We start from the raw sequence: 14,721 nt of genomic DNA on the forward strand, positions 1-14,721 counted from the left end.
CTAACCGGAGGAGTGAGTCGACTACTGAAAAAAATAAACCTAAAAAACTTTATTTTTGCTGACCTTGCAGGGGTGCAGACACAAATCAAATGCAGCGTAGCACAAGGTATGGTTTCAACTAAAAGATGCAGTCGCATTATTCAGGGCTGCACCTACAAAATGTCCCAAACCCAACACTGTCCCACACAGGCTCATCACTCAGGATAACTCGCTAAAAAACTGTGACCACCGATTCTATTCACCAACCTTCAGTCGTCGCACTCTGTATTTTTAAAATATAAGTCCACACAGTTCAACACCCAACAAATATTTAAGCTACAATGCAGTTCTGTAACATATCAAAGCTTTTGTTTCAATCCAAAAACACTGTTGCTACTACATGTTGTGCTGTTTTCTTTTTTGCTATAGAGTCCCACAATTTCTTCACTTAAGTCTTAAAGTAAGAGTGAAGGTGTAAAAATATCACTTAAATAATGCAGTTACATTATAACCAAAAAGGATGTCGTCTCACTTGGGGAGATGTCACAAGAACAATCAATGAGGAAATCAAATGACGACTCACAATCATCACTGGAGACGTAAAAAAAATGGGTCAAACAACTACCGAAGCAAACAGCTAAAAGAACAACAGAAGACCAAGCATGCAAGCATGGAATGAAACAGATTTATTGGGCTAAATGTGGAATGTAATCAAACAACTGAATAAATTAACAAAAGTACAAACATGGAGCGGTTTGTAGCCTACGGAAACCTACTTTCAGTGCTAGATTTCACATTGTTCTAGGTCGTGGTATCCTAACGCAAACTTTCTTCTTAAAGGACGTCAAAAGGCGAGTCATGCGGAGGCGAGAAACCTATTCTATTCTTCTGTCTAATGCCTTTTAATAGGAGGTATCAGCTCTGTTAGTGTATCATTTGGTTCCAGTTTGCTGACGGAGGTCTCGTAAATGCTGTTTTCAAGCCAACGTACGGTTTCTTTGGAGCTGAAAGCGCTCCGACTTAACTAAAGTCATTTAAATTTGTTCATAAATAAAAAAAAAAACAAGAGACAACGACCTCATCCAACAGCTGTAAAAAAAATAACATTGCTTGATAAATGGATCATCCGCGGTCTGGTGTGGTCGGGCTTTGTGTTTCAGTAAGCAGACACTGTTTTGTTCCTCGTTCTGTGGGATGTTTTGGTTTCTTTCTGAATCCATCCGACTCGCTGGGCTCACTCCACTTTGCTGTAGTCCTCTATGTGGCCCAGCACCTTCTTCCTCTGTCGAATCATGTGGAAGTAAAGCTGGGGAAACACTGAGGAGGAGGAGAAGGATTACAATCGATACATTATCACAACAACACATTTTACTGTGACCTCACCAACAAAACAGAAGAGAAGTTAAAGATCTTCAACAGCGCCGGCTTGAGGCGAATATTAGAGACGCAGCATGCAAAACTTTAACAGTGAATCAGGTGCACGAAGCTAAAAAAGATGGAATAAGTGATGATTTTATTACTAGGGCTGGGCAACGATTAAAATGTTTAATCTAATTAATCGCATGATTTCCCTGATTAATCACGATTAATCGCATTTGTACGCAAAATCCAAAAATGAATTCAAAAGTAGTGTATGGCTTTTAGCATTTATCTTTATTTTAAATGTGCTGCCATATGAATGAAAGTGCCATAACATTTGTTGTGCAAACACACTTTTAACATCAGCATCTTTCTGTAGTTTTTATGTAGAAGCCTCGCTCCACTGTCTGTTTCCTTGAATGACTTGCTGCTATCAGTTGTGTGTTTTGCCTTTAAGTGATATTTTAGACTGGAACTACTACGCTGAGAAGACAATTCAACTTGGCAGTGTTTACAGATGACTTTGGTTCTGTCGACTCCGCCGTCTGGAAGAACTTTAAAATGAAAATGGCCGAGTAAAAGTTCCGTACCCTTCTCCATGTTTGGTGGATCCGCCGATTACTTTCTTTTCCGGTTCCGCAGCAGACAGCAACAGACTTTTACAAAATAAAAGCCTGTGAGCAACAGACTTTTACAATAATAAAATAAATAATAAAACAGGGGTGGTCCGTGGCGTAGTGGGTTGAGCAGGCGCCGCATGTACAGAGGCTATAGTCCTCACTGCAGCCGGCCCTGTGCTGCGTGTCGTTCCCCCTCTCTCTGCCTCTCTAAAAAAAATGTTTTTTTAATTTAAAAAATCTAGATTTTTTTTAAATAAATAAATCCTGCGCTAATGCATGAAAAAATATTTATTGGCGTTAAATAATTAACGAGTTAACTCGCCCAGCCCTATTTATTATATTATCAACTCGGGTTGGGCGATATAACGATATCTATCGAGGAATAACTTTTCCTTTTGTGAAATTTTGTCAAATTGTGGAACGACCTCCCATTTTATATCAGACAAGCCCCGTCACTGCCCATTTTTAAAACTCGTCTTAAAACCCATTTTTATTCCCTGGCTTTTAACCCAGCATGAGACTCTGTTTCTGTTATTGTTTTAATATTGTTGTTGTTTATTGTTGTTTTTGCATTGTTCTTGTGTTTCATGCCTTGTATTTTGTGTCGTACAGCACTTTGTTTCAGCAACAGCTGTGTTAAAAGGCTATATAAATAAAGTTGAGTTGAGTTGAGTTGTGTTGAGATATGAAACGTGGTCGATATACTTTTCGATAGATTACATTTGTCCATCTTTTGACCGCCAACACGAACAGCCAATGACAACAAGGCGTGTTTGTTTGTGCTGCTGCAGCCGTGTAAAGACAGAAAACGAGTGCTTCCTCTGAAGAAACGACGGAAGCTGCAGCCAAAGGCGTAAGGGATGACATCGTTGATAAGAAGGGCCCGAAAAGTTCGGTGGTATGGAGGTATTTTGGTTTCTTGAAACCAAACAGAGTAGTTTGCACTGCGAATTATGTCGAGCACATGTTCCGACAAAGACGGGGAATACCGCTGATCTGTTTCATCACCTGAAGCGCAAAGAATGCAAACTTTAACAAACACAGCCCGGAACAAGTGCTAATCTTCCCCCGATAACAGCGCCTGTGCAGCAGCAGCAGAAGACCACAGAGTGTGCTTTATCCGGCGCCGTGTGACACAACATCTAAGAGACACCGTGATGTTACAGCTTATTGTACTGCAAAAGACCTGCTGCCGATAAGCAGAGCGGAAAATAAGGGGTTCAAGTGGATGCTACAAGTTATGGACCCGATATATATCGATATCGACTGATATGAAAAAAATATCGTGATGTGACTTTTACCATTATCAGCCCACTGAGATAAATTGAGGATGTCTGGACAGACAAATATTAAACAGTGTAACTCTCCGGATCCCGATTTGACACCGGGAACCTCCCCACTATCACACAGGTGGTTTAGTTGGAGTTAAGATAGTGTAATTACGAGATAATACAGCTCAATGCAAGTTGATTAAGAATGTAAAAGCGGCCTCTGATGGTTTTTAATCTTTGTTAAATCCAACTTAACAAGTAAAATTCTGTATATTTATCATAAAATCCACTTTATCATCCAGATCCATCCATCTAAGGATAAACTTATCCTGGCATCACAGGTCTAACACAGACACACGCCTGTGGGCCATTTTGATGCAACTATTCAAATGTCTGAGGACTGCAGGGAGAACAAACTGCACATAGAAAGGAAAGCTACCAGCTGTTTTTCTCCCCTGCAGTGCTTAAAAAATTAAAAATCTGACCGCTAACTTACGAGGAATGTAGGAGATCATGACGAGGATGAGGAAGGTGTGGTAGTCGAAGGAGAAGTTGTACTTGTTGGGGAGGCTGACGGAGTACAGGCCGGTCTTCTGCACGTACGGCAGCGCTGCATAGATGGTCAACAGTTCCCCGGTCACTCCCATGGGATACAGCACAATGAAGAATGTGTACCTGCAGCACGGAGGTTTGAGAAAGAAAAGGGAAATGAAAGAAAAATCATACCAGGGAATGATGAAGGTTAGTGAAACACAGAGTGAAAAGAGGCATGGCCTTCATAGCTTGGACATGAAAATGTATGTGGAGCAGAGGAGAATAAATACTTGTTGCCAGGGGCAGTTTTATCTCTTCAAATAGGATTTGAAAACTCTGTGCACGGTCTGACGAGGTGCTCGGGCTCCGAGGGAAGTTAATGCAGTGGGAAATGATTGGAGCAAATCTGAACTAAAGAGCTGAATGGGGACAATAAATATGGTGAAAAGGCTTCATTAGGATGTCCATCATCATCTCCACAACACTAAACATACTGTGTTACAATCAGCAGTCAGACCATAGGAAGAAGAGGAAGAAACAGGCGTGCAATTAAATGAGAGATGCGCTGAGCTCCCTTTTCTTCTTCAGAGAGAATGAGCATCAAAGTGGGAAAATAAAACCCCTGCAACTGCCTTATGTGATCCTGCACTCCACTTTCTGCAGATGCACAACCAATTTTTTCTGTCTCTCAGGGTGCAATTCACACTGAAAGTCGAATACCAATATAGAAGCGACCTCATTTGCTACCTAGCAACAAAGACTGCAGGGAGGGAGGCACTTAACAACTGTTGCCCTGGTTGTAGAAGCAGAAGAATCACAAAAGCCTGATTAAAAAAAGAAGATTTCTATAGTGGAAACGACTCGGGATTGTGTGGGTTGGATAATTTTCTTTATATTTTTAATGTGTGTAAAGCCTTTACTGAGTTTTCTGTGATAACATCACTTCTGTGTTCAAAAGTGTCGTGACTGTGCCCACAAGTTTACCAATATCTATAAAAATGATGCAACGTGAGCATCAAATCGGGCTCGAAAGACTCAAGCAAACACACAGGATGAGGAATCGGGTCCGAATGGTTAAAGGTGATAGTTTCTTCCCGTATTGGACGGCCCTGTGCTGCATGTTGTTCCCCCTGCTTCCTGTCTCTCTGAACTTTCCTATCCATTAAAGGCACAAAAGCCTCCCCAAAAAATATGAATTTTTTTTTTTTTTTAAATAAAAATAATAATAAAAAAAACCTGCGTTAATGTGCGATAAAATATTTATCAGCGCTAAGTAATTAACGCGTTAAAGCGATAATAGCGAGTTAACTCGCCCAGCCCTAAAGTTAACACAACTAAAAAACAATCTAACCGAACACATTTTCAGGATTGTTCATCCTGGACTGGAGGCCCTCAGATAGCAGATTTTCCTACCTTGCCCATTTGATGAGGTATGGCAGGTGATTGAGAAGGCTGAAGGTGTAGAAGGAGTAGCGGATGATCTCTGTGACGGTCCAGGCGGTGACAAACAGCAGCACGCTGTCCTCACTCTGTACCTGCTCAGTCAAACACAAAGGATCATGGAAGGCAGGGCCGGGGGAACAGACGGCTTTGGCTTGGCTTTTCATCCCAGAACCATGCAGTTTGTTTCGGATGCTTAGAGATCAGATCACACTGCAGCCTCATGGACATCATCCTCAGATATTATTAGGTTAAACGAATGCAAATAGGGTGTTAAAAGAGAAAAGCACACTTTCTACCGATGACTCGCAATCTATAAACTCTTGACAAGCATTAACACGAGCAGGAAAGAGAAGAGTTCGGTCAGTACCGCGTCACACAACGGACACGGAGAAAACAAAGGTTCAGAAACGGAACATTAACATTTAGTAGATTCATTCCTGCGGCCCTGCAGCACGATCAGCTAACGCTACTTACACATTTACTCCTCTCCAATCTATGAACGGGGCAAACAGTACATCAGCTGGTCACTTTTCCACATGAAGGATCAAACTGTGCACAATGCCAGTCAGTCCATCAAAGACCGTACGGTGTAAGATTGATTTAAGCGTTCGTGTGTGTAGTTAAACGGAAATAAAGTGGCTGTACCTCTCTGACGCTGTGAGTGACGGCCCAGGTGAGGAAGACCCGGGACATGACCTGGAACCCGGTCAGGACCACGGACGACGGTACGATCCCTTAAAAAATACAAAAAAAATACATTACAAAGCTAGAAAACTTAACAATAAAAGCTTAGGTGTCAGAATTAGCAGAGGAGGAGGAAATCTGATTTATGCATCCTGGAAAAATTCAAATGTTAGGCCTAAAAACCCCATTTTCCATCTAATTTTACTGCATAATAAAAAATAAATATATGGACGAGTCACTGCCGACTCTTTAAACAAGGTTCTGTGTGAGTCCTCTGACAGATCCACATAAATAAAACAGTCAAATGGTGATGCAGTGTCGGCTACTGGACAAGCTCTGTGTTTATATATTTAAATGTGTGCTGGACAGTAGCTACAGGAGGCTTGTTTACAGTGGGAAAGGTCAGCTAGCGTTAGCTTCAAATACACAACTACAAAGTAAATGGCGTGCAGTGAAGCATCTGGGGGGAGCCGGTCTCTCCTCATAACATTAACACCAAAATCGACAGCCTTGAGGCCCTCTCAGGCTCTCAAATACTTCACAGGAGGAGTTTTTGTTAGTCTGTAAACATCTGAGGTGTGCAGTGTTGCAATTAAAAATGGCAATATCAGTCCTTTAATCAGTTATTAGCTGTTTAAATAACTTAATTGAAAATACCGTCAATCGATTAAAATATTTAATCACGATTAATCTACAGATCGTCCTCAGTTAACTCGCGATTAATCACAAAATATATACTTTAATATGGGTTTATATGCTTTCTTTATGCAAATGCAACAACCCAAAACTAGATGTCCTGATGCAAACTGTCCAGAACATTCTTCATCCAACAAGCAACAACAGAAGGACACAGAATGTAACATTCTTTCCTTTGTGTAACATTCACACTTTAGGAAAATATCTTCACACTTTAGGAAAATAACTTCACACATTGTAACTGCGTCTAACCTGCCGGAGTTGTTCAGGTGTCTCCGTAACAAACTACTAATCAGCCGTATGTTTAGCTAGCAGGTGATATTTACTCGACAGTAACGGCACATAACTTTGGTCCTGGTTTTGAGGATGAACTTGCAATTCAAAAAGACCCTTTTTCTTTTTCCGATTTAGCAAGCCATCCATAAGATTTGTCAAACTACGGAGAGTAACGGTCATATTTATAGAACGTGCCCACGTTAATCTTGGGTAAAAAATTTGTGGCGTTTAGAGGAATTTTCGTTAACTAGTTATTAACGTTTTAATTCTAACGGCCGTAGTTAAAACATTACTTTGATAAATGCGACAAATGGTGCAAGTCATGGTAACAAATGATGAGATTCAGCATCAGCATAATTCCAGCATTGGTGGAGAGACAGGACCCGACTGACATCCCTTTAGATGACTCACTCAGTGGGGTCACATGGCACTGAAAGGATCGGATTATTGGCTAAATTACAATCAGACTGAGTTATTAAGTGCATGTAGACACCTTAATCTGACAAGAAATTGGATCGGATCGGATTAAGACCCCGAGATAACTGGGTTGAAAGTCAAAATAAACCTGCTTGTAGACGCTGAAGCACGTGGTGAATCAGACTTTGCGTTCTGCGCATGCTCCAGATGTTTTCCCGGGGTCGTGACCCGGAAGTGAAAGGAGACGATATTCCTGTTGTTGTCGCCGTCAGAAAGAAACAAACAACGCGATGGAGAATGCTCCGTTGGGCATCGAGTTTGTGCAACAAGCAGCTCATCACAGACCAAATGTAGAGGGACGTAGCTTCATCTTGCTCTGCGTTCTCCATCTTTCTCCGATGCCTGAGTTTGTTGTTGTTGGTGAAGAGGTCAACAGGAAGTGGCTCTATTAGCAACAGTTGGAATGGGTACAGCGCCACCTATCATACCGGGGTATGACACGCTTTGTGCCTCTGGTTCCATTCATTCACCGCCATATATCCAAGGAGAATTACCCTCGCTCAACTCATTCTTTTTGTAATTTAGCCAATAATCTGATCCTTTCAGTGCCATGTAACCCCACTGAGTATAAATGAGTATAAATAAATGAGTATAAATGGGCCTTTTCTTACATTCTTCAGCATAAGTAACTGTACAAGAGGACTGAACACCATTCCCTCAAAAGAAACACTTAACTAACTACATACATTAGATAATAAATAAATAACTAAATCGATGAATAACTGAATAAATATATAAATAAACTAACAATTGAAGCCTTTCTGTTTATGTTATACACAGAAATTTTGGTTGAGAGCTTTATTTACATTGAGAAAAGCTGCCTGCTGTGGCCTGGTGAGTGGAGGATATAATCTGCCTCCAGGTGTTTGTCAAAGGTGATAGCTGGTGGTTGTTAAAGCAACAGCATATCGCTCCGATAATCATTAAACCACTCTGTGACCCTACTTAGCATCGGTAGCAGCTTCACTAACAACTGCAAAGTTATTTTACATTTAAGCTCGTTTTTGGATTTGGGATTTTATAATGTCGCAAATGCTTCAAAAATAAAGGCAGGGATGTGATCGCAGACACGTTAATCAAACCTTTTGACGATAAAAATGATCTTAAAAGACACAGATATCGTCTGAACCCCTGACTCGTGCACTTTATTGATGACAGTGAGACTCACCTACAGCACAGTGCAGGATCTGTGAAAGAAAAGGATAACAAAAAAATTACTCAACGTGCTACAAGTATGGCTTCAAATCTATTTAAATGTTTAATGCTGTCAAATAATACTAATCTACTTTGAGAATGACTTACCTAGACATACCCATCAAATAATACTGACTTATTAAGCCTCTCATGAATAACCACCTCTGAATAAATGGAAAATAATGACATTAAAACAAATTGACCGGTCACTGTTAGTGTGTCTGGACAGGATCACAGAACACGTTTGAATAAGTCAGCACTCATCACATGAGGACACATTTAACCCAGTTAAATCCAACAGCGAGCTTGATTTGTTTGTAGTTTTCGTTATGATATATTTAGGGCTGGGCGAGTTAACTCGTTATTATCGCGTTAACTCGTCCATTTTTAATGCGATAATTGATGCAGGTTTTATTTTATTTTATTTATTTAAAAAAATAATAATAATAATAATTTGGGGGGGGGGGGGCTTTTGTGCCTTTAATGGATAGGAAAGTTCAGAAAGACAGGAAGCAGGGGGCAGAGAGAGGGGGAACAACACGCAGCACAGGGCCGTCCGATGCGGGACTCGAACCGGGGCCAGCTGCAGCGAGGACTATAGCCTCTGTACATGGGGCGCCTGCTCAACCCGCTACGCCACGGACCACCCCTGTTTTATTATTTATTTTATTATTGTAAAAGTCTGTTGCTCACAGGCTTTTATTCTGTAAAAGTCTGTTGCTGTCGGCTGCGGAACCAGAAAAGAAAGTAATCGGCGGATGTTAAAAGTGTGTTTGCACAGCAAATGTTATGGCACTTTCATTTATATGGCAGCACATTTAAAATAAAACTAAATGCTAAAAGCTATACACTACTTTTGGATTCATTTTTGGATTTTGCGTACAAATGCGATTAATCGTGATTAATCAGGGAAATCATGTGATTAATTAGATTAAAAATTTTAATCGTTGCCCAACCCTAGATATATTACGACTAAGACTCCCAGAAATATCAAAGTGAAGTGCTGTTGGGTCTGTGCCTTTAACAGAGAGCTGGGAGACGAGTTATCAGTCTGAGGACATACCGAACACGTCGCAGATAACAGAAATCCATTCTCTGTACACATTTGTTAGCTTCATGTAGCTTCTTTGGATTAATAAAACTAAAATAACTCTGACCGTGCGCCGATACGAGTTCTAAAAGTTGCGTCTGACACACTGAAAACATTACATAGTGTTTATTCATGTCCCTTAGAGCTCATCTCACCTCCAGCATAGCTCCGGTTTGAAAGAACTTTAGAGGCTTCTCTATGGAGTAATACAGGCCGTGGTAGCTTCCTCTGGCCAGGTAGGCTCGGACCAAACCCACAGCGATGACCAACCACCTGCAGAGCAGAGGGAAAGTCAAAAACTACAATCTGAAACTGCTGCCGACAAATTACAGTGACCTGCATGTGTCGTCTGTGGAAGGAAGGTCTGAGACGTACATTTTAAAAACAAGGCCTCAAAGAGCGAGTTTCCTTTAGTAAATAAACACACTTTAATGGGCTCAAGGACAATAATGATGCACAAATCATCCAGACTACTTCTTATACGTCAATAAGACACTTCAAACTTAAGACTTTTCAGTCCTGGATTTTCAACTAGCTTGATTATACGACTTGATTATAGCATTTTTTTTTTTTACATAAGATTTGGGCAAAACTCGTCATTTAAAAGCTGTGATGAAAAGAATATTTGCAGCTGAAGTAATAATAAAGGCAAATAAAGATCATTTACAGTAAAATACACTGAAGTTTGCTGCTTTTCATATTTTGTTAATAAAAAAACATATTTTAATATCATATCGATCAATTAAAGATACAGCCCCAAATCAAACTTGATTTTTCTCAATAATTAACATATTTTTAATAGTTTTATTTCAATAAAGGAGAAGAAAAGTTAAAGTTTCAGTTCATTCTTTCACAGGCTGAAATGTGTATCTGCTGGACAACAGTCTCAGTCAGACACAATGATGAATATCTTTTTTGTTTGGGGTTTTTTGCCTTTTATACAACAGCGGGTGGGCAGGAAAGGGGGCAGAGAGAGCGGGGGGAAGACGTGCAGCAAAAGGCGTCTGAACACGGGACGCCTGCTCAACCAGTCGAGCTATTCAACACCCTGACGATGGTGGATATACAAGACTCCACAACTGCAAGAATCCACAAATACTCCGAACATGTGTGCAACACAAAGCGAGCAGTGTAACGCTCATCAATACTGAGTGGGGTAAAAGTGACCCAACCGGCTGGAACAGCCAGGGGAACAACGCCTACCATTCAATTGTGCAACAGTTTGAAAATCAGAGCAATAGAAGATACAGAGATTTCTTAGTTCACGGCTCAAGATATGAAATCATTTATATAAGCAAAATACAATACTGGGGAAACCAATTTTCAGTGACTTTTCATTCAATTCTCACTGGGATAGACCAATTTTATAAGCATTTTATCTACAAATTATTATCACTATTAGTTTGCATAATTAACAAATAACATAGAAGTTCCTCTAACGCCAAATAAAAGCCAGACTTGAGCAACGAGAGAAGTTTTAAACTGATTTCCTGTAACATTTAATGAATAAATAATTGCCAGCGCTGATGCTCATTATTCTAATAAGTGAAAGAATTGAGGTTAAAGTTAATGAGGCCAACTCCAGTTTCTGAAAACCCAAGTCAGCCGTGATTAGTCGGCTCCTGTGGCCTGATCAGGCACCGCCCACCCCACCGCATCATCTCTGTTGAAATCTAAATAACTGATAACAAAGTTATTTAATAGCACATTTTATTGGACACCAAGATGATCCGTATAATAAACTCCAAAGAATGCCAGACTTTTAGGTCAGTAACGTGGCAGATAATGATGTTTAGGAGATAAAAATGCAAAAGTGTTTCAAAATGGTAGGAAAATAACGTTTAATATAAAGTGAAATTACTTTAGATGTGCTTGTAATTTCACCTTGTGCACAATCATAAAACCTCAAAAATATCATATCAGCAAAACGGGAAGTCTCAGTTTCCAACATAAAACACAATCCCTGCAGATTATGAGCCATCTTCTTTTACTATTTTTACTATTATAGGCTGCGGTCACAGTTGCTGTGCACGCCCGGTGGTTGTCTGCTGCTCATCCGACGTTAATCTGTGTGAACCGTTGGAAGTCGAAGTGTCAGTTCACAAAGTTAAGTCATAATAACCCAAGCTGATGGAGTTTTAGTTTATAACTACGTTAAGTCAGCATATCATAAACACTGCAATATTACAACCTTGGAATTATTATCCAGCTCTGACACACGCATGCTCCACAGCATAGATTTAGCACGAGGAGACACGCTACATACCCCGCTGTCATAACAACGTTGTAAATGACCAAGTAGGCCGTGGCCAGGGGACCGGGTCCTCTCTTCTTCTTCGCGGCCACATCGCTGTGGGCCGCCTTGCTGGTCCCCGGAGCTGCTGCCGACATTACTCCAACCTTTGAGGGTCTGTGGTCCCGAACAACAGCGGATGTCAGGCTCACGGAGTCAGGAAACGACCAGGGGGCACACCAGGAAGTGTTACCCAGAAACAAGAGCATTCCCTGCTTTTGACTTCCGGGTTCGCATTGAGACAATATTCCCTTTTTTTAATTAAAGAAAAAAAAACACATTTAAATATCTAATTCAATTTGCAAATATAGCAGTCTTTCAAGAGTTTTTTTAAACGTTATATATTTGCGAGAAGGGAGTCGTTCTGCTCTGATTCTTGAGCTGACATCGGACCGTGTTAGTGTTCGTAGGGCAGGTTATATCTTATGCTGTATCTTTGGCTGCTGCGGAGCTCCTCCTCTCTGAGAGGCGCGCCCCCTGTAATCCGCTTCGACCCGAACATCCAGGGTCTAAAAAAACCCAGGTCCCTTTGTTTTATTACTGTCTGCTTGATTTGATTAACGGTTGTTTTGTTTTACCCATTCAGAGCACGAGTGAACACCGCGTTTGGACGGTTTTATTAAGAGAAAACTAGAAAAGTGTCCATCTAAATTATTAATTTAGCTAAATTATAAGATTTTAACAACAACCCTAAAGCCTCGACCAGCAAGTGTTTTTAATTAACAACATATCATCCTAAGTGAAGAATCTTAAGTTAATATACTTCAGTATTATACTTTGTTTGACCAGCTAACAAAAAGCCAAATATTTTTATTTAAATATTGTAAATCCCCAAAGATAAGTCATAAAAATAAGCCATACTTAAGAAAGAATTGCTCTTAATTGATGTGTAATTTATAAAATAACAGTTGATTTCTCTCAACCTACCAAACTGTCTCTTGGTGTCTGGGAAAATATCTAAATTATCACCTATACTGTGTGCCATTAGAAGCCCAGGAGCCCTTTTTTTTTTTTTTTTTTATCTTGTAACCTGTCAAGACTTTATTCCAGCCATGACTACATACTTGACGTGTACAGGGCCATTAGAAAAGGTTAAAATCAAGAATCCAGACTGAGAAGTCCTGGGTATGAGCCAATTTGGAACCTTTTAAGATGTATTTTTACAGAACATTGCATGGATTACAGTAACAGAAAAACATAATACATCAGCCTTAATGACTCAGTATATGTACCCATTCAATGACTCTTTAGACACAATTTTGTTGCTTTTTCTTGCTGTTACACACAGTTTTCAGCTAAAATATGTTATTTTTCGTAACAGCTATTGAGTGTTTACTATGTCTACTGAGCCTGTACCATTTTTTGCCATATATTACAGTTTTTCTCTGTTGGTTTGGCTCATTTCTTGAAACAGAAATTACATTATCAAAATAACATGGACAAATCTCCAAACCACCTCGCAATTGTTCACAACAGAATGGCATTTCTCATTGCTTTCATCAAATTGCAATTGTCTTAATACATGTGTCAATTGTTTCAGTGCATCTCTGCAAAAGATTATGTACAAGTAGCCTACAGTTTGCACAGTTTGCCTACATTTAGCACATTTTCCAAGTGAATAGATTTTGGTGATCTGAACTGATTTGTTGATTCTTGGTCTAATGGTTCTTCTATCCAAAATATGTCGGCATGATTTCATTGTATAAGTCATCACATGCACAATAATCTGTTCAATTGTCAAAATGGGCCAAGAACATGATACCATCAATACCATAAAGAATCTCATGTAACATTTGATAAATTCATGACAGTAATTGAGTGATTGATTTCATGCTTAGAAGCAGTTCAGTGTGCTTTACAGAGTAAAAGAAGTAAATAAAACAGTGTGTGAAAACAGCTAAAAAGCACAGATGGGTACATGTAATTTTTTTACTCTAACTTTTGCAGATAATAATGGGTTTGGAAGCAAATGAGACCCCTCACATCCTCGTGTTTGTAGATGAAGCCGGCTTCAACCCGGCCAAGGGGCGAAGACGTGGCTGTAACATGATTGGCCACCGGGCCACAGTGGATGTTCCAGGCCAGCGAGGGGGCAATATAACTCTGTGTGCTGCCATTTCTGAGAATGTTGTGGCCACTCACATCCCCGCTCTTGGCCCATACAACACACAGAAGCTCCTCTTCTTCTTGGACCACCGTAATACTAATTTGGTCCTGAATATGAGCGAGGTCTTCTTGAGTCTCACCTACCACGCTACATGATTGTGTGGGACAATGTCAACTTCCATCGTGGTCCACTCATCAGGGCTTGGTTCACTATGCATCCAAGAATGATGATGGAGTTGCTCCCACCTTATTCCCCTTTCCTTAATCCTATTGAGGAGTTTTTCTCTGCTTGGAGGTGGAGAGTGTATGAGCATCATGCTCAAGACCAAAGATCCCTGCTCCATGCAATGGACGCTGCATGTTTAGACATTACAGGAGATCAGTGTAGGGGATGGTTGCGGCATGCACGGCGTTTCTTCCCGCGTTGCATTGCAAGGTAAAATATACATTGCGATGTTGATGAGAATCTGTGGCCAGACAGACAGCAACGTCTGGACGGCCAGGAGGGTGAGGACAGTGGTCATGAGGGAGGGGCGGGGGAGGGTAGGGTGAGCGGGAGGGGGACGACAGCGACCAGTAAAGTGTTGCTATAGTGTTTTCTGTAAGCTGCAGATTTATTTACAGTACTGTAGGCCACTTAATTTTGCTTGTTTTTTTGTTTGTGTTACAGTATATGTGTGCTATGTATATTTTTCTTTT

The 14,721-nt window shown here is 40.4% G+C and overlaps 1 protein-coding gene across 1 annotated transcript; it reads right to left on the minus strand.

Annotated features, from left to right (window-relative positions):
* Positions 1 to 650: 650 nt before the first annotated feature.
* On the minus strand, positions 651 to 12,086 carry hacd2 (3-hydroxyacyl-CoA dehydratase 2). The gene is made up of 7 exons (XM_075479988.1): positions 11,890 to 12,086; positions 9,779 to 9,896; positions 8,508 to 8,526; positions 5,852 to 5,940; positions 5,177 to 5,298; positions 3,726 to 3,904; positions 651 to 1,296 (listed from the first exon to the last, which is right to left on the minus strand). The coding sequence occupies exons 1-7, from the start codon at positions 12,012 to 12,014 to the stop codon at positions 1,214 to 1,216; spliced, it is 735 nt and encodes a 244-aa protein (XP_075336103.1). The 5' UTR covers positions 12,015 to 12,086; the 3' UTR covers positions 651 to 1,213.
* Between the last annotated feature and the right edge of the window lie 2,635 nt (positions 12,087 to 14,721).

The sequence above is a fragment of the Odontesthes bonariensis genome, chromosome 12 (genome assembly GCF_027942865.1).
Source record: "Odontesthes bonariensis isolate fOdoBon6 chromosome 12, fOdoBon6.hap1, whole genome shotgun sequence".
NCBI lineage: Eukaryota > Metazoa > Chordata > Actinopteri > Atheriniformes > Atherinopsidae > Odontesthes > Odontesthes bonariensis.

Coding starts and splice junctions, on each gene's coding strand:
- hacd2 (XM_075479988.1), bottom strand. CDS start 12,014: ATGTCGGCAGCAGCTCCGGGGACCAGCAAGGCGGCCCACAGCGATGTG. Junction 5,299..5,851: donor TCACTCACAGCGTCAGAGAG/GTACAGCCACTT, acceptor TTGACTGAGCAG/GTACAGAGTGAGGACAGCGT. Junction 3,905..5,176: donor TACCTCATCAAATGGGCAAG/GTAGGAAAATCT, acceptor TCCGTGCTGCAG/GTACACATTCTTCATTGTGC.